The sequence below is a fragment of the Somniosus microcephalus genome, chromosome 10 (assembly GCF_052327205.1).
Source record: "Somniosus microcephalus isolate GS21.2 chromosome 10, FLI_Smic_1.0, whole genome shotgun sequence".
Classification (NCBI taxonomy): domain Eukaryota; kingdom Metazoa; phylum Chordata; class Chondrichthyes; order Squaliformes; family Somniosidae; genus Somniosus; species Somniosus microcephalus.
Window position 1 is genome coordinate 120,923,110 of NC_140996.1, and position 18,849 is coordinate 120,941,958.

General features: G+C 45.8%; 1 protein-coding gene across 1 annotated transcript; it reads left to right on the forward strand.

Annotated features, from left to right (window-relative positions):
• The first annotated feature begins 9,838 nt into the window (after positions 1-9,838).
• LOC147111671 (G protein-coupled receptor 83-like) lies at positions 9,839-16,810 on the forward strand. The gene is made up of 4 exons (XM_085999923.1): positions 9,839-10,467; positions 11,741-11,866; positions 14,002-14,135; positions 14,733-16,810. Exons 1-4 carry the CDS (start codon positions 10,087-10,089, stop codon positions 15,355-15,357), a joined length of 1,266 nt encoding a protein of 421 aa, XP_085856049.1. The 5' UTR covers positions 9,839-10,086; the 3' UTR covers positions 15,358-16,810.
• Positions 16,811-18,849: the final 2,039 nt, after the last annotated feature.

Consider the following 18,849-nt stretch of genomic DNA (forward strand, 5'->3'; position numbering starts at 1 on the left):
TGTACAGAGCCTTGGTGAGACCACACCTTGAGTATTGTGTGCAGTTTTGGTCGCCTTATCTGAGGAAGGATGTTCTTGCCATGGAGGGAGTGCAGCGAAGATTCACCAGACTGATACCTGGGATGGCAGGAATGATGTATGAGGAGAGATTGAGTCGATTGGGCTTATACTCACTGGAGTTTAGAAGAATGAGAGGGGATCTCATTGAAACTTATCAAATTCTGACAGGACTAGACAGACTAGATGCAGAAAGGATGTTCCTGATGGCGGGGGAGTCCAGAACCAGGGGTCACAGTCTAAGGATAAGGGGTAAGCCATTTAGGACTGAGATGAGGAGGAATATCTTCACCCAGAGAGTGGTGAACCTGTGGAATTTTCTGCCACACAGGGCAGTTGAGTCCAATTCATTAAATATATTCAAGAAGGAGTTGGATATATTTCTTGAGGCTAAAGGGATCAAGGGATATGGAGAGAAAGCAGGGACAGGGTACTGAATTTGGATGATCAGCTATGATCTTATTAAATGGCGGAGCGGTCTCGAGGGGCCGAATGATGTACTCCTGCTCCTATCTTCTATGTTTCTATGCATAATTATGTCTCTACCTTTAGGTGTTCCAAAAACTTATCATAAAACACTATGACAGTAGTCTTTATTTGATGCCATTCTTATCCAAGGTCTTTCATTCAATTCTTAATATTGGCTTAACTGGTTATAACCACAGATGTTGTGATTCCATGGTGTTCCAAGTTCAATACAAAAACCATGTGATTGCTTGGTGTCGTCTATTGAAGTCATATCTTCAAAGTGTTCTGCAGGTATCATATTTACTACATGTAAATTAAAGACACTGCAACTAGGGTGGTTTCTTGTTTTCTAGCTCACTCAATTGGTTGCATATTTAATCACGTTTCCTGTCTTTCAAGTTTAACATAAAAACTATTTGACCAGCAGGTGTTTCTTTAACTTGATGTCATCTTTTCAAAGGCACATGCCTCTTTTAATATTCTGTTTCTGTTCAACGTGTTAGTTTATAACACCTTACTTGGGTTATTCCATTGTGTTTCTCCCAAACTCCAGACCTTTTCAAAGTGCCAAACTGCTATTTCAATAGGGCCATTGTTTTAGCATATTTAACCAATTCCCATTTCAAAAGCTTGTGGTGTTTCCAACTTTGTTAACAACTGATCTTTATCTCAGAAGCCTGTTTTCAGTTTGCAGCTTGTGTCCCCGAGGCTTTAGATTTTTAAACCCAGTATATCATGTATTAATAAATATCAGAATTCTGTTCATATTATGGTGTATCTCTGGAAATATGGCTTATTTCGTCACACCACCTCAATGAATTTCGAACTTGGCATGACACTGAGCTCTTTTTCCATTGCCTTTGTCTCCGTGCCCATTCCTTTGGCCAGGAGTCTTCCACCCGCACAGCTGACCCTTTCTCCTGTTTACAGAATTCTCGATCTACGTGGACCCCTCCCTCTGGACTCTTACCTACTCTAGATCTTTTCATTGCAAACTGCTGGCGTGTCATCGGCCATCTCAATTTTTCTGCTCCACTCCCTCACTCCAACCTGCCTCCCTCTGAAATTGTAGCACTTTGTTCTTTCAGATCCAATCCCAACATTGTCATTAAACCTGCTGACAAGGGTGGCACTGTTGTTGTTTGCCAAACCGACCTCTACCTTGTGGAGGCTGAATGCCCACTCCCTGATGCCTCCTCCTACCTCCCCCTGGACTATGACCCCACTACTGAACATCAAGCCATCGTTTCCAAGACTGTCACTGACCTCATCTCCTCTGGAGATCTTCCCTCCATGGCTGCCAACCTCATAGTCCCCCAATAGCCGACTTCTAACTCCTTCCCAAGATCCACAAGCAGGACTGCCCTGGTAGACCCATTGTTTCAGCCTGTTCTTGCCCCACAAAACTGATTTCTTCCTATCTCGACTCTATTTTTTCTCCGCTTGTCCAGTCTCTCCCTACCTACATCCGTGACTCTTCTGATGCCCTTCACCACTTTAACAGTTTCCAGTTTCCTGGCCCCAACCGCCTCCTTTTCACTATGTGTGGTAAACCACTGTTTGTATTCCTGTTTGTCCTGTTTGTATTCCACTGTGTACATGCCTGGACATGCCTCGGCTGACTCCTCCCACAGGTCCTAGTATAAAGGTGACTGCTCCCCAGCCCTTGTATCCTGGACCGGTCGACCACTCGAGGCAGACCTCCATTCTGTTGTTAATAAAAGCCTTTAGTTACTCTTCTAACTCTCAGTCTTTTATGAGTAATTGATAGCGCATCAATTTTATTAACAACATTTTTATAATGGAGAAGATCCTCACACCAGCATGCCTGGACTTAGATCATCGGGAGGCGGACTCATCCACCAAGTTTACTCACTGGCTTAAGTGTTTCAAAAAATTCCTGACCGCCTCCGAAGCAATCAAATCGGACGAGGACAAACTGGATGTCCTGACCTCCAAAGTGAACCACCGAGTGTACTCGGTCATCCAAGACGCGACCTCGTACGCGGATGCTATCAAGCTCCTCAAGGACCAGTACACGCGCCCAGTGAACGAAGTGTACGCCAGGCACCTCCTGGGGAGTCGTAAACAACAACCTGGGGAATCGACCGTGGAATACCTTCAGGCACTGTCTGTGCTTGGCCGGGCCTGTGGTTGTAAGGATGTAAAGGCCGCCGTGTACACAGAGGAACTTATCCGGGACGCTTTTGTAGCGGGCCACAGATCCAATTACACACGACAGCGACTGTTGGAGCAGAGCAACCTCGACCTCAACAAGGCCTCTGAACTCGCACTATCGTTGGATGCAGCCTACCAGGGCATGGATGCCTACTCCTCTGCACCGTGGACGCCGTGGGGAATGACAGCCTGGGACACGGTAGGACCGCCTCATAGCGCCGTGCCACCCCAGCCACACCCCAACAATGGCCCAACTACCGCAGCAGTGTCCCAAGGCCAGACAGCAGTGCCCCAAGGCCAGAAATGCTACTTCTGTGGCCAGGCAAAACACCCCAGAGCGCGCTGCCCGGCGAAAAACGCGATCTGCTCGGGCTGCGGGAAGAAGGGACACTACGCTAGCGTCTGCAGGGCCAAAGCCACCCCGAACCCCAGCAGAGCCGCGTGTGGGCCATGCGGGCCACCATTTTGGACCTCCCCGGCCGTGTGCGAATCACCGGTACAGCAGCCATTTTGGACGCCTCCAGCCACATGGGGATCATGGACGCCGCCATCTTGGACGACAGCCGGGACGCAGCAGGCCCCCGACACCGCCTCATCTGATACCCGCAGCGACACACCGACCCCTACGCTGGCATCCGTTACACTGGACCAAGCGAGACCGCACCAACTGGCCAGTTCCACAATGGACATTAAGGTAAATGGTCACGATACAATCTGCCTTTTTGACTCTGGGAGCACGGAGAGCTTCATCCACCCAGACACGGTGTGGCGTTGCTCTCTCCCAGTCCTGCCTGCGCAACAGCGGATTTCTATGGCCTCCGAGTCCCAGTCGGCGGACATCGGCGGCTACTGCGTGGTGACACTCGTAGTAGACGGGACCGTGTATGATCATTTTAAACTTCTGGTCCTGCCTGACCTCTGCGCTGCCGTCCTGCTGGGGTTAGATTTTCAGTGCCACCTTAAAAGTGTTACGATGGCGTACGGTGGACCCCTACCCCCACTCACAGTCCGCAGCCAGCAGCTTCCAAATTGCCCGCCGCGCACCAGGTGCAACCTCTCCACACTCAGAGTCACCCCCCCACCACTGTTTGCTAACCTCACCCCCGACTGTAAGCCCATCGCCACAAAGAGCAGGCGATACAGTGCCGGGGACAGGGTTTTCATTAAAACCGAAGTGGAGCGGCTCCTGAAAGAAGGGATTATTGAGGGCAGCACCAGCCCCTGGCGAGCCCAGGTTGTGGTCATTAAGACCAGCGAGAAGCAGCGCCTGGTCATCGACTACAGCCAGACAATAAATCGCTACACCCTGCTGGACGCCTACCCACTCCCCCGTATAGCTGATATGGTCAACCAGATCGCGCAGTACCGCGTCTTCTCGACCATTGACCTGAAATCAGCGTACCACCAGCTCCCCATCCGCACTGAGGACCGCCAGTACACTGCCTTTGAGGCAAACGGCCGCCTCTATCACTTCCTTAGGGTTCCCTTTGGCGTCACCAACGGGGTCTCCATCTTCCAAAGGGAGATGGACTGGATGGTAGATCAAAATGCGTTGCAGGCCACTTTCCCATATCTGGACAATGTGACCATCTGCGGCCGTGACTTGCAGGACCATGACGCAAACCTCGAAAAATTCCTCCGCACCGCCCAACTCCTAAACCTGACATATAACAAGGAGAAGTGCATATTCCGCACAAACCGCCTCGCCATCCTTGGCTGTGTTGTGGAACACGGAGTCATCGGCCCCGACCCCGACCGGATGCGTCCCCTTATGGAACTTCCACTGCCCCACTGCCTCAAGGCCCTGAAGAGGTGCCTAGGGTTTTTCTCCTATTACGCCCAGTGGGTCCCCTACTATGCGGACAAGGCCCATCCGCTGATCAAGTCCACCTCTTTTCCCTTGACGGCAGAGGCCCGCTTAGCCTTCCACCGTATCAAGGAGGACATTGCCAAAGCCACCATGCACGCAGTGGACGAATCCATCCCCTTCCAGGTGGAAAGCGACACGTCCGACTTTGCCCTGGCCGCTACCCTCAATCAGGCGGGGAGACCCGTGGCCTTCTTTTCACGAACCCTCCAAGGCCCGGAGACCAGACACTCCGCTGTTGAGAAGGAGGCCCAGGCGATTGTGGAGGCTGTGCGTCATTGGAGGCACTACCTGGCCGGAAAACGATTTACCCTGCTCACTGACCAGCGTTCAGTTGCTTTTATGTTTAACAACAAGCAGAGGGGCAAAATCAAAAATGACAAGATCTTGAGGTGGAGAATCGAACTTTCCACCTACAACTATGAGATCTTGTACCGGCCCGGGAAGCTAAATGAACCCCTGGATGCGCTATCGCGTGGCACCTGCGCCAGCGCGCAGATCGATAGACTACGGGTCCTCCACAATGACCTCTGCCACCCGGGGGTCACCAGGTTCTTCCACCTCATCAAGGCCCGCAACCTGCCTTACTCTATTGAGGAGGTCAGGACCATGACCAGGAACTGCCAAGTCTGCGCTGAGTGCAAACCACACTTTTATAGACCAGACAGGGCCCACCTGATAAAAGCCACTCGCCCCTTCGAGCGCCTGAGCGTTGATTTTAAAGGGCCTCTCCCCTCCTCCGACCGCAATGTGTACTTCCTCAATATTATTGATGAGTACTCCCGTTTCCCGTTCACCTTCCCCTGCCCGGACATGACCAGTGCCACGGTCATTAAATGTCTGAACAACCTCTTCACCCTGTTCGGCTTCCCCAGCTATATCCATAGCGACCGGGGCTCATCGTTTATGAGCGACGAACTCCGTCAGTACCTGCTAACTAGGGGTATTGCCACAAGCAGGACCACCAGTTACAACCCCCGGGGGAACGGACAGGTGGAAAGAGAAAATGCGACAGTTTGGAAGGCCGTCCTGCTAGCCTTAAAGTCTAGGGGCCTTCCAACCTCCCGCTGGCAGGATGTGCTCCCCGATGCGCTCCACTCTATTTGGTCACTGCTCTGCACTGCCACTAACGCCACCCCTCATGAGAAAATGTTTGTCTTCCCAAGGAAGTCCACATCAGGGACGTCGCTACCGCCATGGCTGACGTCCCCAGGGCCGGTCCTACTGAGAAGACACGTGAGGACCCATAAAATGGACCCCCTGGTCGAGAGGGTCGACCTCCTCCACGCCAACCCCCAGTATGCTTACATCGCATACCCGGACGGGCAGGAGGACACAGTCTCCATAAGAGACCTTGCACCCTCGGGGACCACAGTAACCCACTACCCACTACCACCCCCCCCCACGATCCGATATCCAGCCCCAGCAGACGGCAGGCCTGGGCCCCGCGACCCGCTCGACATCTACGAGGACGACACGCCTGTGCCACAGCCTACGCTGGACTCGACGCCGGAAGCTTCACTACCCCTGCCGTCGCCACGCCGATCACAGCGGCAGACAAGACCTCCGGAGAGACTCCAATACACTAACTTTTAATACACTTCACCCCGCCGGACTCAATTTTAAACAAGGGGTGAATGTGGTAAACCACTGTTTGTATTCCTGTTTGTCCTGTTTGTATTCCACTGTGTACATGCCTGGACATGCCTCGGCTGACTCCTCCCACAGGTCCTAGTATAAAGGTGACTGCTCCCCAGCCCTTGTATCCTGGACCGGTCGACCACTCGAGGCAGACCTCCATTCTGTTGTTAATAAAAGCCTTTAGTTACTCTTCTAACTCTCAGTCTTTTATGAGTAATTGATAGCTTATTTCGTCACACCACCTCAATGAATTTCGAACTTGGTATGACACTGAACTCTTTTTCCATTGCCTTTGTCTCCGTGCCCATTCCTTTGGCCAGGAGTCTTCCACCTGCACAGCTGACCCTTTCTCCTGTTTACAGAATTCTCGATCTACGTGGACCCCTCCCTCTGGACTCTTACCCACTCTAGATCTTTTCATTGCAAACTGCTGGCGTGTCATCGGCCATCTCAATTTTTCTGCTCCACTCCCTCACTCCAACCTGCCTCCCTCTGAAATTGTAGCACTTCGTTCTTTCAGATCCAATCCCAACATTGTCATTAAACCTGCTGACAAGGGTGGCACTGTTGTTGTTTGCCAAACCGACCTCTACCTTGTGGAGGCTGAATGCCCACTCCCTGATGCCTCCTCCTACCTCCCCCTGGACTATGACCCCACTACTGAACATCAAGCCATCGTTTCCAAGACTGTCACTGACCTCATCTCCTCTGGAGATCTTCCCTCCATGGCTGCCAACCTCATAGTCCCCCAATAGCCGACTTCTAACTCCTTCCCAAGATCCACAAGCAGGACTGCCCTGGTAGACCCATTGTTTCAGCCTGTTCTTGCCCCACAAAACTGATTTCTTCCTATCTCGACTCTATTTTTTCTCCGCTTGTCCAGTCTCTCCCTACCTACATCCGTGACTCTTCTGATGCCCTTCACCACTTTAACAGTTTCCAGTTTCCTGGCCCCAACCGCCTCCTTTTCACTATGGACATACAATCCCTCTACACCTCCAGCCCCCACCAGGATGGCCTTTGGGCGCTCCGCTTCTTCCTTGAACAGAGGCCCAACCAGTCCCCATCCACCACCACCCTCCTCCGCCTGCAGAACTTGTTCCCACATTGAACAACTTCTCCTTTGACACCACTCACTTCCTCCAAATTAAAGGCGTTGCTATGGAAACCCACATGGGTCCTAGACATGGGTTCCAGTTCTGATGAAAGGTCATTGACCTGAAACGTTAACTCTGTTTCTCTCTTCACAGATGCTGCCTGACCTGTTGAGTATCTCCAGCATTTTCTGTTTTTATTTGGGTCCTAGCTATGCCTGCCTTTTCATGGGATATATGGAACATTCTTTGTTCCAGTCCTACTCAGGTCCCCTCCCTCACCTCTTTTTTTGGAACATTGATGACTGTATTGGTGTCAGTTCCTGCTCTTGCCCTGAACTAGAAACTTTCATTCACTTTGATTCCAATTTCCACCCTTCCCTCACTTTCACATGGTCCATTTTCGACACTTCTCTTCCCTTCCTCGACTTCTCTGTCTCCATTTCTGGGGATAGGCTATTGACAAACTGCCTCCCACAATTACCTGGACTACACTTCCACTCACCCCGCTTCCTGTAAGGACTCTATTCCATTCTCCCAGTTTCTCTGTCACATCTGCTCTGATGATGCCACCTTCCATACTAGTGCTTCCGATATGTCTTCCGTGGTTGACATGGCCCTCGACTGTGTCCATTCTATTTCCTGCACTTCTGCTTTCACCCTTTTCCCTCCCTCCCAGAACCACAATAAGGTTCCCCCTGTCCTCACCTTTCACCCCACCAGCCTCCACATTCAATGGATCATCCTCTGCCACTTCTGCCACCTCCAGCATTACCTCACCATCAAACACATCTTCCCCTCGCCTCCCCTTTCAGCATGCCAAAGGGATCAATCCTTCCGTGACACCCTGGTCCACTCCTCAATCACCCCCCACACCCCTTCCCCTTCCCACGGCACCTTCCCGTGCAAGCGGAGGAGATGCAACACCTGCCCTTTTACCTCCCCCCTTCCCACTGTCCAGGGCACCAAACACTCCTTCCAGGTGAAACAAACGATTTACTTGTACTTCTGGCAATTTAGTATTCGCTGCTCACGATGGGGTCGCCTCTACATTGGAGAGACCAAACGCAAATTGGGTGATCGCTTTGCAGAACACCTCCATTCAGTCCGTAAGCATGACCCCAAGCTTCCAGTCGCCTGTCACTTTAATTCTCCGCTCCACTCCCACTCTGATCTCGCTGTCCTTGGCCTCTTACACTGTTCCAATGAAGCTCAACCTAAGCTCGAGGAACAGCACCTCAACTTTCGATTAGGCACTTTACAGCCTTCTGGACTCAACATCAAGTTCAACAATTTCAGACCATAACCTCTGCCCCTTTTTTTTCACATGGCAGCTGTTGATGATTCTGCCATTGCCATTTACACCTCATCTAGACTCATCTTTTGTTTCTTTACTTGTCCCATTACCATCTCCTTTTGCCTTGCACCATCATCCCTTTTGTCTTTTAATCTCTCCTGCCTTCCACCCTATCAGACCTTCCCTTTTGTTCTTTCCTCCCCTCCCCCCTTTCCCTGCCCCTGCACTTGGTTACATCTCGAACTTTTCCCAGTTCTGACAAAAGGTCATCGACCTGAAACGTTAACTCTGTTTCTCTCTCCACAGATGCTGCCTGACCTGCTGAGTATTTCCAGCATTTTCTGTTTTTATTTCAGATTTCCAGCATTCGCAGTATTTTGCTTTTGAATAAGTCCTCTGACGTCTGGTCCCGATTCTGCCGCATCTTTTAACGTAAGCGCCAAGACTGGACTAGGAGCAGGATTCCCTCTTGCATGCACTCCCACGCAAAAAGACCGGAATACATCTGTGAACAAAGGGGAATGCTTGCCTGCGGAAGGCAAGCAGAAACACCTCAAGACGAGATGCTCCAGAATTTTATAATTAGTCTTTTCAAATTTCGAGCGAGTCGACAGCGATTGAAAAATGGGATTACATTTCGTTTGGAGATGATGCCGGCACCGGTTGTATGCCATATAGAGAGCCGAAATGTGTTGATGAATATAAGTCCTCACGTATTAACATGAATGGCTACTTAAAATAAAGATCATTTATTTTATCTGAGACTAATGTCAATGACGACTGACTGTGGATAGATAAAAAGCTGGTGTGGTGCGCTGCTGTTTCAAAAGTTACTGCCCTGTTAGGTTCTAGTGAAAGATGCAAAAATAAACCTGCTGGTTCCATTTTTGCATTAATAATGTTTTTTGTTCATGGTGAATATTAAAGGAAGGGGTGAAATATAACGTAAATCACCGAATGGGGAAAGACTATCGAAAAGAAGGCAGTGTCACGCCTACTCTTCATTTGAAAAAATGATATATACCTATTATATTAAACAGAAAATAAAGCAGAAAGTGATACTATGCAGGTCCTGAACAAAAAACGAGTGATCGTTGACGCGGAAGAGACGTCACGATGTGAAAGAGCCCGAAGCATCAATTGGCTACAGTACGTGTCACCATGTGCGTGGGTTTCAGCTTGGTCCATATAAAAAAAGCTTCCACAACAGTCACTCATCAGCAGTGAGATGTTAGATCATGGCGCTGCAAGAATGGTCAGCGACCAAAAACCGGACTAACATCTGACAAATTGAGCAAACCTTCTCAAGGCGCGCACCAGAGTTCCGACCTGCAAACCGAGAGATGTGAATTATCGACTTCTTAGTTAACGCCGAACTGTTCGGGTGCCTGCATCGTAGCAACTTTTCAGAAAGCATCAAAAAGCAGAACTTTGCCAACAGCTGCCGTGTTTAAATACAAGAGAGTTTTGGTAACATTTGAATAATGACCCGTTACATGTGGCTCTCTCTTCCCTACTTGGCCAATGCTTTTCAAAGATCAAACAACTTATTTAACATTAGCTTCCCCGAGTCTCCCATTACGTCTAACAGGTCGACTTTCTTTCCTTGGGGTAACTTTACTCTGGACGATTGGGAGAGCTTTGTGGACTCGGCAAAATACGAGGCGGAATCCCAAAATGCAACCGTCAAGGCTTTGCTTATTGTGGCATACTCGGTTATTATAGTCATCTCTCTCTTTGGAAATGTCCTTGTGTGCCAGGTGGTAATAAAGAACAAACGGATGCATTCTGCCACCAGCCTGTTCATTGTTAATCTCGCCGTGGCGGACATCATGATCACCCTTCTTAACACTCCGTTTACACTGGTAAGACTAAAATTATTTATTGGGCGGGGGATGTTTAAACTTTATTCCTTGCATTGTTCAAACATACTGAAAAGGTTACACAAAATCAGAAACGCAGATAACAACAACAACAATGTGCATTTCTATAGCGCCTTTAACATAGTAAAACGTCCCAAGGAGCTGCACAGGAGCGATTATCAGACAACATTTAACACCGAGCCACAGAAAGAGATAGTAGGACAGGTGACCAAACGCCTGGTCAAACATGATAACTATACTTCTGCCATCGGAGCAAAAGTAATACTCGAGGACAACTTGCAAGTAAAAAGCTCTAGGCCATGGATTTTCTTATCTTTTTAAGCTTGGCACGAGGTATACAATTACCCTGCCTGTCCCAAGTCGTTACATATTCTTCACCAGTCCACTTCACCACAAGAGTAAAACGGGGTCCAAACCACTTCTGACAATAGCAAAGTCTTGACAATGTTGTAAAACGTCCACTTGTGTTCCTTACACTGTCTCTTACGGTATGCCCAGTCCAGCTACCTGCACAACTATTTTGTCCATCCCAATCCGGACCTTAACTGCATTTGAATCTCAATTAAAACATTGAAGAGCTTAATTGTGAACTGTTGTAATTGATTACTGATTTACCTTTTTGTGTCACACTCAATCACTAGTGCCTTCTGAGTACCTGAATAAAACTTTATCCGAACTTCTTGAACATGTTATTTAAAACATTTGTAGGTAACAAATACCTGGTGACAGGTATAGTTTCCATTTTTAAGCATGTGTTCGACTTAATTTACGGTAAATTGACACGCAAGTGAATAGCACATGCAAGTAAAACAGGGCGGCTGACAATAAGTGGCACTCAGCTTGAAATGTAAAGTTGTCCCAAAATATCATCTAAATCTTGTTAATTCTATTTTGCATGCAGCGTATTCTTTTATCGTGCAAATGTCGTTGCTGTAACTTTGAACCCACATTAACGATATAAAGAGTACAATTAAACAATCATTAATATGATTGTAATTCTGGTAGTCCGTAAAATGATTCCTTAATGTGCAGTAAATAAACGATCTATTTTTCCTAGCTGTGATTTATACAAAACGATAGAGTTTTAATGTCTTTGTACTTAAGGGCGTACATCTTGTTCACTAGTTATATGTCCCAGATGAACACCACATAGTCACACAATAACAGCGAACAGACATCAACAGTATTGTTCGGTATACGTACTATGTTATGTGAAGGATTGTATGAGTAATCGTCTGGTATTTTTGATTGACAGGTTCGGTTTGTTAACAGCTCTTGGGTTTTCGGGAAGGTCATGTGTCACATCAGCCGCTTTGCTCAGTACTGTTCTTTGCACGTTTCCACTCTCACCTTGACAGGCATCGCCCTAGACAGGCATCAGGTACTGATCAGCCTTTCAAAGAGGTCCACATATATGTCCGAGGGCATTTACATGGACCTATAATGTCTTTGGAAACTCTGACATTCCAAGTCACCATAAATACACAAGTTTGTTGGTCTGAAAAAATTCCGGTATTCAGAGGCTTTCACGGTTATTTGTTTGAAAGTGCCACTTTTCTCAGCAAGCACGAAAAATGACCAAATGTTGTCCCACAATCATGTTCTTTAATTTAGCTGTTTCCCCCCAATCGCACCTGAGAAATATTTAGCTAACAGTTTGTTGAGGTCATTAATCTAAAATAATACCTGGACAGGTTTCCAGCACAAACACCATTTGTACAGTTACCAGGATGTATTTGTATACATACTGGAAATGATTGACTGAAATAATCGGGGAGGTCAGTCATTAGCTTATTTTAGAATCAGAATGAAGAGACAAAAGTTGGCTTGCATTGACTGTTGCATAACATAACCCACGGGTGAATATACCTCTAAAATCCACATTTCCAGTCAATTCTCATGAATTATAGATGTAATGATATCAATGACAGAAAAGTTGCACTAAGTGATTTCCAAATTAAAGCAACACAAAAGTGATTGTATAATCCCAGAGCTGTGTCTAAGCAAGGCAAAGAGGTGTCCAATCCCTTTAAGGATGGCGTCTCACATCGCTTGTGATTGACATCACATAACTCTTGTGCAATGTCATATGAGATCGGTAGCTACAGTACAACCATAGCCATAGATTTTTCATTCTAACTATGCAATCTCCTAAAATAACACGTAACTTTATAGAATTTCTTAGACGTAGGATCTGAGGATCCCATAGATCTTTCCACACCAGAACGTTGTGATCGGGTTTTTAGTGAGACAGACCCCCGCAGCTGTAGAGCAAAATCGAATCCTTGCTGCAGCCTAATCCCCGCTTTAATCTTTTCCGAGCTAACAAGCGCAGTATGAACCATTCATCGAACAGTTTGCACCTGGCTACCAAGCTAAGGGCAAAGGAAAGCAGTCAGTGTTTGCAGCGTTTCATTTGTTCAGAACTGAGAGCTGGAGTAACACAGTTAACGCCTGGGCGGTGTCGCCACTGCCAAACCATGAATCCGTTCAGACTGACCTTCCTGGCGCTGTTCATCTACTGGGTGCTGAACATCTTATACCGGTAACAGATTCTCTATTGTTAAAAGAAAGCAGAGGCTCGGAATATTTCGGAATTCACTTGAATCGACAGTAATTATTAACTGTAAAATGTTCTTTTACAACACAAACCAGCAATCATTGACAACAGTGTCCGTTACCGTTTAAGCCGTATCACATTACACTGCCCGTTCATTCAATGGTTCTTGTATTCAATTGCTCCGCTCGCTCCCCTTTCCCCTTTTGCCCATTCCCTCTCTTCCTTTCCTTTGACCTAATATAAATTATTTTGGAGTTTAGCCAATTAAGTGTAAAATAACGATACGCAACATCACAATAAATCATTTAACAGCGATTCAGTAGTAAGAAGCGGCTTTCTGCGGCGGGTGCTTCGATTGATGTCGGCAGAATTTTTTGTTGTTGTGAGACTGAAAACATAACGATACAGCTGCTAAAGATTCCAGACCTGACCCAGTATCAGATACAGCCTGGCTCCAACTCGAACTCTGCAGAGCTCTGCGCACGCGTAGTTACAGTAGCCCACTCTAGATATTTCAATCAACTCAGGATCATTTTTTAAAAAAGTACTCAGAAAGTCCATGTGATGTCAAATCCATTGGGTTTGCCAGGGGTTCTTCTCTCGGAGTCAGGTTGGGACCTGTAATTGATTTCACTTTGAAAAGGAAATCATAGGCTCTGAAATATGCCATGTGTTACTAATGCACCCATGCTCACAGCATTCATTTGAAACTCCTATCTGCAATATTTTAGTTGAGGCCCTAATTTAAATGGTGCCAGCATCTCCAGTAAAGTATTGGAGAGGGGAATTTCATGCAAAAATGTTAAGTGTTTGTACATTATCATTTGCTGCCACGGTGAAATTATAAGAGGGCGGCAAAAGATAAAGTGGAAGGTTTTGGGCCATTAACCATATAACGTAATATATTGCGTAAATCCTTTATCTATATTAGAAGTTAATGGTTATATCTTGTGCAGGTTATCATACATCCTTTGAAGCCACGCATGTCAACAGCCAAGGGTGTACTTTACATCACCATCATCTGGATTATGGCCAGTTGTTTCTCCCTCCCACATGCGATCTACCAGAAGCTCTTCAAATTTGAATACAGGTAAATATCCAGAGAGATTGATTATCTTGATTGATCTCCTTGCAGCGTGAGAGCTGCCAATGAGTCACGACTGACATCAAACATAATAAATTCAAATTGCACATTTATAGAAGGTAAGCAAGGAGATCAATCAGTAAGTACCATAATTTATGTGTAATATCCTTTGACAACTGTTCTTTTTAATGTTAGCACTAAGCAAACACAACATGTAACATTAGTTGGTTGTTTAGACAGACTGCTTAATCGCTGTATTTTGAACATTTTCCTGGGAGTAAAGCATACTTATTTTCAAATTAATTCACCCATTCAATTCAGTTATATTTGTCCACCAGAGACTGTTAAAACTAAATGTAAAAGTCATTACTATCATCAGAAGTTCTGGTAAGAAGGATTTGTTTACACAATTAAATTAAGTGCTAATAACCAAACCACTGATTTCTGGTTGTCATGGAAAATGGAAGGAATCATGGAACAAGATTTCCAAAACACCAGTAAAAGCTCCACAACTCAATGTAATAATAATGTAATTTGACTTATTTAGTTATCATAAACCATTGATCCCACTGATGACTTTATGTCTGTTATTTTACATTGCAGCAAAGAAAAGATTCGGAGTTTGTGCGTCCCAAACTTCCCAGAGCCAGCAGACCTGTTCTGGAAGTACCTGGACTTGGCCACATTTATCATGTTGTATGTGCTGCCCCTTTTAATCATCACTGCCACATACACAACAGTTGCCAAGAAGTTATGGCTTCGCAATGCAATCGGGGACGTGACAACAGAGCAGTATTTTGCACACCGACGGAAAAAGAAAAAGACAATTAAAATGCTGATGCTGGTTGTGGTAGTATTTGCTGTCTGTTGGTTTCCTCTGAACTGTTATGTTGTCCTCATTTCTAGTCAAACCATTCACACCAACAACGCTCTCTATTTTGCTTTCCACTGGTTTGCCATGAGCAGTACCTGCTATAACCCCTTTATCTATTGCTGGTTGAATGAGCGTTTTCGCTCAGAACTTAAATCTCTCTTGAACATATTCAGAAGAGAACGTGTAGTGCAGGAACACATCCTCCCCTCCACAGCCCCTTCTTACAGGCTAGCCTGGCCTGAACAGAGCAACTTCAAGAGGGGACAAGACCCTCAGAGTCTTCGCTCAAACAGCAACATCCAGTCAGGAAAGACAGATATTTCATCAGTTGAGCCAATAGTTGCTGTGAGCTAGAATAGAGAGTTTTGCCATTTTCTAATATCATGTTACAAGCAAGTAGTATTATATCTGGTTCTAAAAAGCTGTTCCATCACAGTGACATTGTACAGAAATGTTTAAGCTTTACTAAGAACACAACACAGTTGAGGATAGGATATTGTTTATCTAATGTCTTAAACACCAAAATGTATACATTACTCAAAAACATTCATAACTGACAATATGAAGAATAATTAGTCTCATTGCCCAGATAAGGGAGGAGGAGGGAGAACTCTGGCAGGTTTCCTGTCCAGTGACCTGTGCTGGAAAGAGTGTATGTCAGGTGAAGACAGGATCAGAAATTGCTGTGATGCCTTCAACAGTTGAATAGGCTACTGACACATGTGAAGAAAGCCCACTTAGGTGAAGAATGGCAGGGCTGCTGGAACCTGTGGAATAGTCAGTGCCTTTAAAATTGAAAATATGAGTATTAAGAATAAAACAACTAATTGATATGAGTTATAAATGATTATAAACAACAAGCTGAAAGGGATCATATTTAAAAGTGGCTTCTAATAGAGTCTTGCAAGGGTAAAAGGTAGTAATGGTTTAACATTTAGATGGGATTGTTAATGATATGCAAGGGACTGTGCAGTCACAAACTGAACAGACTCTAATGAATTATTCAATGTGAAGGCAAATAACCCAAGTTTTTTACATGTCATTCGGCATTAGAGGATAGACTTTACAAACTTGTGCTGGCATTGTGGAGCTTCATCTGTCAGGAGCACGTATCGGGAATTCAGACACAGATGTCAACAGGCCCAACTGGATTTTCCGTCAAATTACTTTAATGGTTTGAAAATCCTATGGGGCTGGTTGACCTCTGTGCCTGGATTCCTGATATGTGCTCTGGGTGCACAAAGTTTTAAGCCGAAATTGTGAATTTGTAGAATCTACCCACACAAGCTTTTTGAATTGTATTTTACTTGTATTTGATTACTGATGTCAATCTCTAAGAGGCTTACTCTGTTTTAAAATTTATTTATAATGTATAATCTGAATTTTTTTCTTGTGTGGAATCTTTGTTCATAGATATTTTAGTAATTTATAAAACTGTAAACATCCATTGAACCGCCCGCCCTTCATTTAAAAAAAAAATTCTGACCACATGCACACGGTGGAGAAAGGCAAAAGCTACTAATTAAGTACTGGTGTGTTTTTTTTTGATTGAACTGATGATGATATCAATGGCCGGCCACACATCCAAAGGCCAATTATTAGCCAGTATGGAAATTGTGGCTGGTCACTATGATAACACCCATGCTGCTAGAAGATGTGAAAGGTCTTCAAAATTGTATTCAATAATTTAAAACATTTGACCCAAGTTTTAATGTGTTAATTCATTGTCTAAGTTTTCTCCTTGTTTTGCAATCAGGGTTTTTATGGCTCCTTCAGTAGTATTAAATAATAAAAACATTAAACAACGTCTTCTATTTAAGAGGTTTCTAACATTCAAGCTACTTAAAATTGATATAAGAACATAAGAATTAGGAGCAGGAGTAGGTCATAGGGCATCTTGAGCCTGCTCTGCCATTCAACAATATCATGGATGATCTTTGACCTCAACTCCACTTTCTCGCCCGTTCTCGATATCCCTTGATTCCCCTAGAGTCCAAAACCTATCTATCTCAGCCTTGAATATACTCAACGATTCAGCATCCACAGCCCTTTGGGGTAGAGAATCCCAAAGATTCACAACCCTCTGAGTGAAGAAACTCCTCTCACATCAGTCTTAAATGGCTGACCCATTATCCTGAGACTATGCCCCCTAGTTCTGGACTCTCCAGCTAGGGGAAACAACCTCTCAGCATCTACCCTGTCAATCCCCCTCAGAATCATATATATTTCAATGAGATTACCTCTCACTCATAAACTCCAGAGGGTATAGGCCCAATCTACTCAATCTCTCCTCATTGGACAATCCTCTCATCCCAGGGATCAATTTAGTGAATCTTTATTATACCACCTCTAAGGCAAGTATATCCTTCCTCAGATAAGGAGACTAAAACTGTGCACAGTACTCCAGGTGTGGTCTCACCAAAGCCCTGTACAATTGTAGTAAGACTTCCTTACTCTTGTACTCCAACCCCCTTGCAATAAAGGTCAACATGCCATTTGCCTTCCTAATTGCTTGCTGTACCTGCGTGCTAACTCTCTGTGTTTCCTGTACGAGGACACCTAAATTTCTCTGAACACCAACATTTAATAGTTTCTCACCACTAAAAAAATCATAGCCTAGAAATTCGTGGCCGCCACGAGAGTTGCCGTTGTCACTGCAGCCTCGGGTTAATGGCTGCTAAAAATGGTCACAGTGGTAGGAGAGCAAAATTTGTGCTGGCGACAAAAGATTTTTAGTCTAGACTAACTCACCATGTAGCGCCCTCCTGGTGGCATTAGCGCAGGCATTGGAGGCAAAGTTACTGTCCAGAAGTAGTGTTCCATCTTCCAACAGCCTCTGGAAGTGAGGCAATGAGTTCGATAGGCATTGTGGGACATTAAAAGGGTAGTACCTTAAAAAGGCAATACCTTCTGAACTGATAAAAATAAAAATGAATTTAAAAATGCAGTTTTCAGCCCTCACTGCCTTTAAAATAAATTAATATTAAAAAAAAGTCCCAAATGGGAGTGTTCAGCTCTTAAAGCTGAATTTCCTTCTGCACTTCAAAAAATGGGAAAAATGCCTCAGCACTAACACAAATGGCTCAGCAAGCCAGGGTCAGGGCACTCAGGGTCTCACATGCAGCACTCCAGCTTTGTGTAGGAGGTCAACGCTCTAAGAGAGTTGCTCTACCCACAGGGGCCAGGAGGCCCCCCAGAAAGAATGATGTGGGACCAGAACACAGAGGCCATCACTGCCAGCAGTCTCGCCCCCACCACCTGGCTCCAGTGCCCAAAGAAGTTTCATGACCTCAGACCACTGGTCAAGATCAGTGAATGCATCTTCAAAAGCCATCTCTTACCAACTGCACCACTAGATTCACACACTTCTCAATGCACAACTCCCCCTGAATCACTCACCTACAAGCAATTTGTACCAATCATGAGGCACACCGCCTACTCCTAGCCTCACTTCACTCCCTTGGAGGAGACGGTGCTGGCCATTCTTGGTAGGGGCATGGCTGAGCCATTGACCAGCAGCGGCGCAGAAAGGATACAAGATGCTGGTATTCTTATACATTATCCTCCTTCTGGCTTGCACCTCTTGCTTTCCTGCCCTCACCTCACCACAACTCCACCCTTGTGCCTTCCTCATTTCACACACTCAAGAAATCCAACCTGCCCAGCCAGTGGTTGACCAGGAAGATAGAGAGGAGAGTGAAGAAGAAGAAGAAGAATAAACACCATCACTCAATTTCACACTCCCAGCCACCAGCTCCTCAAGGTCGACCAGCAAGGCCATCTCCCGTCTCCCCCACTGAAAGCCAGCAGCCTTCCACCAGCCATGCTGCAGCCATTGGGGTAGCA